The sequence below is a fragment of the Trachurus japonicus genome, chromosome 7 (assembly GCF_045865225.1).
Source record: "Trachurus japonicus isolate A0001 chromosome 7, Traja_1.0".
Lineage (NCBI taxonomy): Eukaryota > Metazoa > Chordata > Actinopteri > Carangiformes > Carangidae > Trachurus > Trachurus japonicus.
This window is the reverse complement of record NC_140913.1, coordinates 34,798,288-34,809,069: the sequence shown is the minus strand read 5'-3', so window position 1 is coordinate 34,809,069 and position 10,782 is coordinate 34,798,288. Positions and strand designations below refer to the sequence as shown.

Genomic DNA, 10,782 nt, shown 5'->3' with positions numbered 1-10,782 from the left:
TTATTTGGAAGATTTAACAGCACCAAGACAACACAAAGAATGCAAACCACAAGACAGATACTTGACAAAGTACACCACTACCTATGATGAACAGCTGAATGAAACACTTGTAAACAACAGCTGTTAAAGCTATTTGATATGGAAAAATATCAATACTCCCATCTTTAATCAGAATCTGAAACAACATTTATGTTCCAAGTAGTTATTACGCCTGCAAGGAAATTTAACATGACATATAGTACAAAGAAAAGAAGGTAGGGTAGTTAAATAAGGAAAGGTTATAAAAATATATAAAATAAAGACAAAATAAAAGAGGTAATAGAAAACAATATGTCCACAATATTTTTACAGACCTGAACAGTACAAGTATGTGCAAGTGGAAATAGTTAATCTCTGTCCTCCTCGGTTTGAACCACGGGGGTTAACGAGTCATGATTTGAACAGAAATTTCTGACAGTTCAACATCTGGCCAGCTCGTTGGAGCAGCTGTCTGAGCTGGAGCAGGAGTTACTTCAGTCACATGGAGGTTAAACCAGAGGGTTGAGCGCACTGTTCGACAACAAGGCCACGACTTATCTGATGAGCTGTTGTGAACTCTTGTGAAGTCCATTCAGGGCATATCTTCTGTTTCTCCAGAACTCTTGACCAGAGGGGAAGTTCTTGAATACATGATAGGGGTATGTAACAGACAGAGAAGAGGTGAATCAAGATCTACAACAACTTCAGACTTCTTTGTTTTATTTCTTTGTGAAATCTTATTTTTCCAGCATAGAACGACAATCACATGTCCGTATGCAGCCCAGAGTGTTAAGGAGCAACGGGATACAAAACCAGTCACTGTCCATCCAAGGCTGTATTTCAGGTAATCCTCAAGGTAGTCTTCACTGGTGGTTTGGTCGCACGGTTGGAAACCTTTTCTCTATTCCTCTATTTTTGGTGTAAAGTAGAACATGTTCTGGCAGACTCTGAACAGCCACCAACAGCCAAAACCACGATGGAGATAACCACAGAGTGAGTGACAGTTAATCTTCCCATCACTCTAACAGGTATTGGACAAATAGCCAGGTACCTGAACACATATACAAGTGAGGAATCCAATGCTAGCCATATAAATTCAGGTTTGAAGCAGAATCTTGTTATCTTGCAGATACATCTCCAAAGATCCACGTACTCTTCTTCAAGTAGTTCACCACCAGGAGGGAGTGTGAGAGGTACAAAATATCTGCAAATCCTCTGAGGTTGAGAAAGAACCAAACACGTTGACAATCTTCGTTTCGTCCAGTTCTGGAAAAGTCTTCAGTCCCCATCCATTAGCCACCAGACCAACGAAGAATACCAAGAGGTAAGCCAGAAGGAAGGAATTTGTTTCTCATAGCCAATGCTGATTCAAGGACAGGTTTTATTATTCTGTCTTCTAAAAATATGTTTGTGTAAACTGTTTCCTCTGTGATTTCTTTTGAAGACAATTTCCTGTCTGAATGTCTATCAACCACTACTCATTATCTCATTTCATTCAGTTTAGGGGGGTCTATGTTGTGTGCTGCCTTGAAACTTTCTTAAACCTGCAAAGGCAGGCAACATAAGTGATCCCTCAGATTTCAGATTTATTTTTTTTTTTAAAAATGGGAACAGTTCATATTGATGGAAATTGACATGTAAATATGAGGGATTGTAGCCAAGTGGCTAATTTCCCTCGCCAGTCCCATTGGCAGGTTGATGTTAGATATAAAAAAACAGATGAACCCTCAACATACAACATACTGATCTGTTTGAAAATACTGCTGTTTTCTTTTTTTATGCTTTATCTTTTTTATTTCAAGCTAGAAAAATGTCTTAAAGCAATCTTAACTACTTTTGGCATTTTCACACAGCACAAAAATTTGAAAATCAAAAACCACCTCAAATCCCTCCAAAATCCACACCCATCTCTTCTCCTTACTCATAGCATTTTCGGCAACCTTTCCAGTGTGATTTATCGCATCACTGGCCGGGATTTATAAGGTTTGCGTGTATTAAAACGTGTGCAAACGTGATTGCAACGCGCAAAACACATGTGGAACCTGATCTACTAACCGGACGCACCGAGGATTGCGTCTCTCAAACGGGCAGAATAGCACGTGCGATCCATTTAGCGTGTTTGCCTTGATGAATATGTAAATATGGGCGTTTCAGCCAGAACGTGCAGAATACTGGGAGGAGTAGATGCAAATCGATTTATTTAGCGCGTTGCAATGTGATTTACCAAACAGGAAGAGATTGCGGTGGCTGTTTTTGCGTCTTTATTCACACGTCTGAAACCATGTACTAACTGATACAACTTTGCCAAAAAGTATGCGTTTATTGATTTGATACCTGTCAGAGCCCTGTGATCTTACATCTATGCATTTCCTCACGTCTGGGTAATTCTGTAACAGTTTTTTTCAGCCGTGTTAAAAGTCATTTACGCGCCGTTAGCACGGGGCACGTCGTCCTGCAGTGCGCTCCTTCTCTCTCCTCTCCTTTCCTCTCCTCTCCGTACCTGGCTGCTCAGCTCCGTCTCTCAGTTACGGTCCGGACTGAGACACGTCACCGCTGCCTTCACCGTCTTTGATCCCTCTGGTCAGTGGTCAGAGCGTTTAGATCCATGTGTCCCACATGAGCTCTCTATTGAGCCGTGGATCATGGGCGGCACACACACACACATATTATAGGTGTGTGATTGTCGCTGCAGCTGCTGCCTGTTCGTCACTATATGACGAGTTGGCCTGTAGCGACTTGTGTTTATTTATCTAAACAGAGCGCGAGAGAGATGAACACACATGCTGCATTGTATGCATCGGATCAAATGTCCATTCTGTCCCATCTTTGTCCGTCCAGCTCTCTGGCTCTCTCATGGCGGAAGCGATTACCACGCGCAAAACCTTCATTTACATATTTTGCGGTTTGCACGTGTTTTCATTTAGCGGGTTACTCGTAGTAGATCACCTGTTTTGCGTGTCACTAAACCAAACTCGCTAATATTATAGCGGGCGAAAACAAACATATAGCGCCCTCTATCTGGGATCTTAGTAAAATCGGGCCCATGTTCGTATTACAATGACTATGATAATGTGTATTAATCAGTCAGTCCTAATTTGTATAATACATTCACTCTCGGAGGCGTTATCATGAAGACTAAGTGAACAATTGTACAGAATAGTGATGTTATGAGGGGTCTGCCTATGTTCCCACAGCCTATGTTCCCTCAGCCCTATGTTCCCTCATTTCTAACTTTTGTTGTCACTGAAAATAAGGCCCTATGTTCCCTCAGCCCTTTGGTCCCACCATTGGTTGGGTTTAGGCAATGAAGAAAGGAGTTAGTTAAGTTTAGTAAAAAGACCAGGTAGAGGCTAGACAGGCCAGATAGGTAGAGTCCAGATAGGTAGAGAGAGTCCAGAGGGAACATAGGGCCTGAGGGAAAACATAGGGCTGTGGTGAACACAGGCACGCTCGTTATGACACCTCACGTCTCCTCAAACAAAATAAGCTCCAGTATTTAATGATTCTTATCCACGAACAGCGAGACATGAGTGTGGGTATTGATTATACTGTTTATTTGGCGGATTTCAACGATTCAAGAAAAACACAAAAACCTGCAAAACAAGCCAGACTGAGAATTTCATGACAATGTCGACTACTAACTATGATGAACAGCTGACTGAAACACGACAGCAGCTATAAAAGCTATTTATTATGGAAAATATTAATACTTCAATTTTAATTTTAACCATAAGGTCTAGTACAAGAAATTAAGGAAGGATAGTTTAATGACTAAAAGTACAAAACGCTATAACAACTAATTACAAATGAGAAAAAAAGAAGGTATAATAAAATAATGTCCACAATATGTGTAGAGAACTGTACAGTATGTAAGTGGAAATGGTTAAACTCCGTCCTCCTCAGTTTGAGCCACAGGTACAGAGTCATGATTTGACAGAAACTTCTGACAGTTAAACATCTGGCCAGCTCGTTGGAGCAGCTGTCTTAGCTGAGGAGTTACTTCAGTCACATGGAGGTAAACCAGAGGGTTGAGAGCACTGTTCAGACACACAAGGCCACGACTTATCTGATGAGCTATGTGAACTCCATGAGACCCTTCACGGCATATTCTCTGTTTTTTCAGAACTCTTGACCAGAGGGTGAAGTTCTTGAATACATGATAGGGGATGTAACAGACAGAGAAGAGAAGAATCAAGATGAACAACAACTTCAGACTTCTTTGTCTCAGTTCCTTGTGAATCGTATTTTTCCGGCAGAGAACGACAATCACATGTCCGTAGCAGCCCAGAGTGATGAGCAACGGGATACAAAACCCAGTCACTGTCCATCCAAGGCTGTATTTCAGGTAATCCTCAAGATAGTCATCAGTGGTGGTATGGTAGCATTTTGAAACGTTAAACTTTCCTCTTCGCTTGATTTTGGGGTAGAACATGTCTGGAAGACTCTGAACAGCCACCGACAACCAAACCACGATGGAGATAACCACAGAGTGAGTGACAGTTATTCTTCCATTTACTCTCATTGGATGAACAATAGCCAGGTACCTGTAAACACTTATACAAGTGAGGAATCCAATGCTGCCATATAAATTCAGGTTGAAGCAGAATCTTGTTATCTTGCAGAATACATCTCCAAAGATCCACGTACTCTTCTTATAGTAGTACACCACCAGGAACGGGAGCGTGGGCAGATACAAGATATTTGCAAGTCCAAGGTTGAGAACAAACACGTTGACGATCCCCAGTTTCTTCCAGTTCTGCAGCAAAGTCTTCAGTCCCCATCCATTAGCCACCAGACCAACGATAAGAACCAGCAGGTAAACAGAAGGAAGGAATTTATGCTCAAAGCCAATGCTGATTCTATGACAGGTGATATTCATTCTGTCTTCTGAAAAGATGTTCGTGTAAACTGTTTCCTCTGTGAATGATCTGGCATATGAGACGTAAAGAAGAACATAGCCTCATATTTGTTCCAATTTCCTGTTTGAAACTGTGCCACCCTGAATGCACTGAGGTTTACACTGTAGTCCACCTCTACATGTGCATTTTCTTACTTGTGCACAACCACCACTCTTTCTCACAACTGTTTTAGGGAGTGTGGTTTGCTGTTTTGTACCTTTTGTTATTCATATTTTTTGCCTTTAAAGCCGACGTTATAACAGATTTGCTCCATTGCACCTCACCAAGAAATGCAAAATTCACTCATCTGTACTGTTGTGTCAATTCAGCTCAGTTGGAAAGCAGCAAATGGGAAGGTAAGAGTCTCCCTCTGGTGGCAGAGCCACTTCAGAGGAAAACACTCTCCAGCTCTCTGATCATAGACCTATTTAGACCTACATCATGTTACCAGGCCAACATAAGTAATTCATAAATATATTCCTTATTGCAAAGAGAAAAAGATAGGTGAAAAATCCTGGAAAAAAGTAAATTATTGAAGCTTTAGCAAGTCCAAAGTTTTTCACATGTGTGACAGTGAAACATGGTTTTCTTTCTGTGAATGATCTTGATGCATGTAAGAGAAATGAGAACACCAGTTTGGGTGTTTGTCAGTGCTAAAAACAACAGATGTGGTCTCTAATGCAGCAGTGAAGTACTACACTAATATTCTGATGTGTAGCTTCAGTGAGGTGTATTTGCTAAAGAACTAGGTGATGAGCAAACATTTTAATAATGGTATTTAACCACTAATGGTCCATACTGAAATATCTCAAGAACTATAGATGCATTGCCATTAAAGCAGAAGTAAGCGATCCGGTGGTTTTGTCTAACTTCCTGTCAGCAGATGGAGTTAGCAGTCCCCGCCCTCGTCCCTACATCACCACATTCAGGCGCATCCCTTGGCTGTACACACAGAGAGGACTGCCCCTTTATGCCGTTCTCTCTCCTCATTGGATAAAGGTTGTAGGATACCGCAAAGTTTTCTCCTCGGCTCAGAGCAGAGCAGAGTGACTGACAGACCCGTGTTTCAGACCAAACACTCTATAGAAGTGATTGCTGTCGGAAGATATAACTTTTTAAGACTTATATTAACACAAACATTCTGCACACTTCTGCTTTAACTTTTCTCCTGATCATCTTGGTCCTCAGGTAATACCATGACTTTTTATCTAGAATCAACAGAAGGACAGCGTTTTCACAAATCCTGTGAAAGATCTCAACAGCTGGATGGATTTGGACAATATTTGGACAAACATTCATGATTTTCAGAGTATCATGATGACTTAAGTGCCTACACTGTACCAAATAGTAATGCATGAAAACCTCACATCTCCTCACACCAAATAAACTGCTGTACAACCCGATTCTTTTCACCAAACAGTGAGACTTCATGAGCTGTGGTTTTTCTCTTACTGCTTATCTAAAAGATTTAACAGCATCAAGACAAACACAAAAATTGCACCCAAAAAAAGACGCACTGAGCATTTCATTGACACTGTCGACCACTAAATATGATGAACAGCTGATTGAAACACTTGTAGCAGTAGCTGTTAATGCTATTTGTTATGAAAATTACAATACTACAATCTTAATCAGAGTAGAATTTATTGCCAAGGAATTAGATATTATGTATTAAAGACCAAGAAGGAAGGCTAGTTAAATACGTAAAAAGTACAACAATACAATAACTAACTATAGAGACAAAATAAAAAAGGTATACTAAAACAATATCCACAATAGAGAACAGTGCACTATGTACAAGTATGTGCAAGTAGAAATAGTTAAACGCTGTCCTCCTCAGTTTGAGCCACAGGTACCGAGTCATGATTTGACAGAAACTTCTGACAGTTAAACATCTGACCAGCTCGTTGGAGCAGCTGTCTGAGCTGAGGAGTTACTTCAGTCACATGGAGGTAAACCAGAGGGTTGAGAGCACTGTTCAGACACACGAGGCCACGACTTATCTGATGAGCTATGTAAACTCCATGAGACCCTTCACGGCATATTCTCTGTTTTTTCAGAACTCTTGACCAGAGGGTGAAGTTCTTGAATACATGATAGGGGATGTAACACACAGAGAAGAGAAGAATCAAGATGAACAACAACTTCAGACTTCTTTGTCTCAGTTCCTTGTGAATCGTATTTTTCCGGCAGAGAACGACAATCACATGTCCGTAGCAGCCCAGAGTGATGAGCAACGGGATACAAAACCCAGTCACTGTCCATCCAAGGCTGTATTTCAGGTAATCCTCAAGGTAGTCTTCAGTGGTGGTATGGTAGCATTTTGAAACGTTAAACTTTCCTCTTTGCCTGGTTTTGGGGTAGAACATGTCTGGAAGACTCTGAACAGCCACCGACAACCAAACCACGATGGAGATAACCACAGAGTGAGTGACAGTGATTCTTCCATTTACTCTCATTGGATGAACAATAGCCAGGTACCTGTAAACACTTATACAAGTGAGGAATCCAATGCTGCCATATAAATTCAGGTTGAAGCAGAATCTTGTTATCTTGCAGAATACATCTCCAAAGATCCACGTACTCTTCTTATAGTAGTACACCACCAGGAACGGGAGCGTGGGCAGATACAAAATATTTGCAAATCCGAGGTTGAGAACAAACATGTTGACGATCCCCAGTTTCTTCCAGTTCTGCAGCAAAGTCTTCAGTCCCCATCCATTAGCCACCAGACCAACGATAAGAACCAGCAGGTAAACAGAAGGAAGGAATTTATGCTCAAAGCCAATGCTGATTCTATGACAGGTGATATTCATTCTGTCTTCTGAAAAGATGTTCGTGTAAACTGTTTCCTCTGTGAATGATCTGGCATATGAGACGTAAAGAAGAACATAGCTGGGTATTTGTGCAAAGACGATTTCCTGTTTGAAACTGGGTCGCACTTAACTCAGAATTGAGGTTACACTGTAGTCCTCCTCTACACGTGCATATTCTTACTTGTGCACAACCACCACTCTTTCTCACAACTGGTTTAGGGAGTGTGGTTTACTGTTTTGTACCTTTTGATATTCATATTTTTTACTTTCAAACTCAACATTATAACAGATTTGCTCCATTGCACCTCACCAAGAAATGCAAAATTCACTCATCTGTACTGTTTGTGTCAATTCAGCTCAGTTGGAAAGCAGCAAATGGGAAGGTAAGAGTCTCCCTCTGGTGGCAGAGCCACTTCAGCCTCTTTGGATCATAGACCTATTTTTAATTGTTTTTGGCAGGTCTACATCATGTTCCAGGCCAACATAAGCAACTCATAATAATATTCCTTATTGCAAAAGAGAAAAACATAGGTGAAGCTCCTGCCTGCAAGTTATTCTTGAGGCTTTAGCAAGTCCAAAGTTTTTCACATGTGTGACAGTGAAACATGGTTTTCTTTCTGACCTTGATGAATGTGAGAGAAATGAGAACACCAGTTTGGGTGTTTGTCAGTGCTAAAACCAAACAGATGTGGTCTCTAAATGCAGCAGTTAAGTACTACACTAACATTCTGATGTGTAGGTGATGTGTTTGTGAGGTGTATTTGGTGAGACAACTATGAGCAAAAATTTTAATGATGGTATTTGACCACTAATGGTCCAGACTGAACTATCTCAAGAACTATTAGATGCATTGCCATTACATTTCCTCCTGACATTCATGGTCCTCAGATAATAATACCCTCACTCTTTATCTAGCATCAACAGTAAGAGTTTTCACAATTCCTGTGAAAGATGTCAGTAGCAGGATGGATTTGGACAATATTTTGTAGCATTCCTTATTCTCAGAGACTGTATGGTTAGGGTTAGGACTATAGAAGACTTAACTAATCAGGACAAAAGTGGTTTATAAACATTTTAATTTGTTTCTACTTTAGGGCAGTAGAGCAAGCTATATTCAGTAGTGATGCATAACCACTAAACTGTAATGGCAGACATTTTAACTAACAATTGCCCACAAGATGAGTGTAAAAGTTGTAATTCTGATCAGACTTAAATTACAGTTTTATGTTGTATGGCAGGATTGATAATGGAAAGACTGATAATTATGTCCATAATGATGATTACATGATGATATATGTTTAACTGTATATTTCCTGTATTTTCCTGTTTCACATATTAGTATTAAAAGTCACAGTATGTCATCGTTAATTTAATGAGGAAATTTTGTTAAGTTTGAAAATGTTTAATGACAGGAATAACTACCATTTGGTTTAAAGAAATTAAAATCTTTATAAGTATTTATTTAGTTGATTTGATTGATCTCTTGATCTGCTACAGTAGGTGATGATTGTTTTTGTCTGGCAGGAGAATCTAAATTGGATTATGATTGTTTTGATGACTTTCATGCCTGTTTTCTGATGTTGTAGATACAAATAATAGTATGTTATTGACAGATGCAATTGTTTGAAGTCAGAATATATTATTAATATGTGCAAGTGAAGTATTCAGGTTTGGCCTGGGTGGATTCTCCTGGTGAATGTACAGCCACCGGTAACGTCAGACTGCAGCCTCCTCTCTGTACCGATACGTGACCCCGACAGTGCGACATCCTCTCAGGCGCTGCACCTCATCACTGCCACTAGATGTCGCACTGAGCCAGCAGCATCTCACACCAAAACAACCGCTTCCATAGACACAGACGGCAAGCAAGGAAACGTCACTTCCGGTTAGGCCTGTGGGGGAAAACAAACCGTGTCCCCCATACACACTCATGCAAAAACGCGGCATTTTAAACCTTTGTCAAAGGCTTTTTCGCCGTCCTGTCTTAGTTTTAATCACATGTATATGCTGACAGAGAGCTATATTTTTAGAAACTCATCACGATCTGGGTCGATTGTTGTCCGTACATTTAAAAATATTAGGTATTTCACAGTCAGTCATATTTGTCTTCCCCCACGGCTCTGACGCTCTCTTAGTCGCCGCCGGCCGGCTCTAGACACTCGTAGACACTGCCTGAGTTATTGTGTATTATTTTGCACCGCAAATAAATTCAAAAACCACAACCTGAACTTTTATATCGGAACTTCGCTCATCTTCTCCAAACGTGTAACGCTCTGACCGGAAGTGAAGGTTGCCGACCCTGCTGACTCGGTGTAGGCTATGGCTGTGAAAACTTTATATTTTAAGATGTACGGACAGCAATCGACCCAGATCGTGATGAGTTTTCTAATATATAGCTCATTGTCAGCACATACATGTGATTAAAACTAAGACAGGACGGCGAACAAGCGTTTGACAAAGGTTTAAAATGCCGCCTTTTTGCATGAGTGTGTATGGGGAAAACGGTTTGTTTTCCCCCACAGGCCTAACCGGAAGTGACGTTTCCTTGCTTGCCGTCTGTGTCTATGGCCACACAGCATCCAGCCACAGTCTTCCCTCCTTTCACCTCCCAGCCACAGTCAGCAGTGGTATGAAGCTCAGGGAAACACAACACCACCACCACACCAACACAGCAGCAGCAGCAGCAACAACTCCTATGGGACGGGGTCCGTTTCACAAAGCAGGTTTAGTGAAAACTCTGAGTGTGTTAACCCTGAAATGAGGCAAACTCTGGGTTTCCTGTCTCAGAGTAGATCAACTCAGAGCTCAGGATTAGACTCAGAGTTTGTTGAACCTTTGTGAAACGGACCTGAGATGGAAATGAGCCGTACAGCTACAATCTCTTTTCATATATATATATTTTTAATATTCATTAATAGCCTATGCATTGTCCCGTTTCTTAAATAAATAAACTTCAACAACAACACAGAAACACCCCCACCCCCACCAACAACAGCAACAACAACAACACAGCAATAACAACAGCTCAACACCACCACAGTGACAACACA

The 10,782-nt window shown here is 40.9% G+C and overlaps 2 protein-coding genes and 1 pseudogene across 2 annotated transcripts; all 3 read right to left on the bottom strand.

Annotated features, from left to right (window-relative positions):
• Positions 1-516: 516 nt before the first annotated feature.
• LOC146985215 (P2Y purinoceptor 1-like) lies at positions 517-1,373 on the bottom strand (annotated as a pseudogene).
• A 2,528-nt stretch (positions 1,374-3,901) lies between these two features.
• Positions 3,902-4,940, bottom strand: LOC146985214 (P2Y purinoceptor 1-like). The gene has a single exon (XM_085783248.1). The coding sequence runs from the start codon at positions 4,895-4,897 to the stop codon at positions 3,902-3,904; it is 996 nt and encodes a 331-aa protein (XP_085639374.1). The 5' UTR covers positions 4,898-4,940.
• A 1,796-nt stretch (positions 4,941-6,736) lies between these two features.
• Positions 6,737-7,797, bottom strand: LOC146985213 (P2Y purinoceptor 1-like). The gene has a single exon (XM_085783246.1). The coding sequence runs from the start codon at positions 7,730-7,732 to the stop codon at positions 6,737-6,739; it is 996 nt and encodes a 331-aa protein (XP_085639372.1). The 5' UTR covers positions 7,733-7,797.
• Between the last annotated feature and the right edge of the window lie 2,985 nt (positions 7,798-10,782).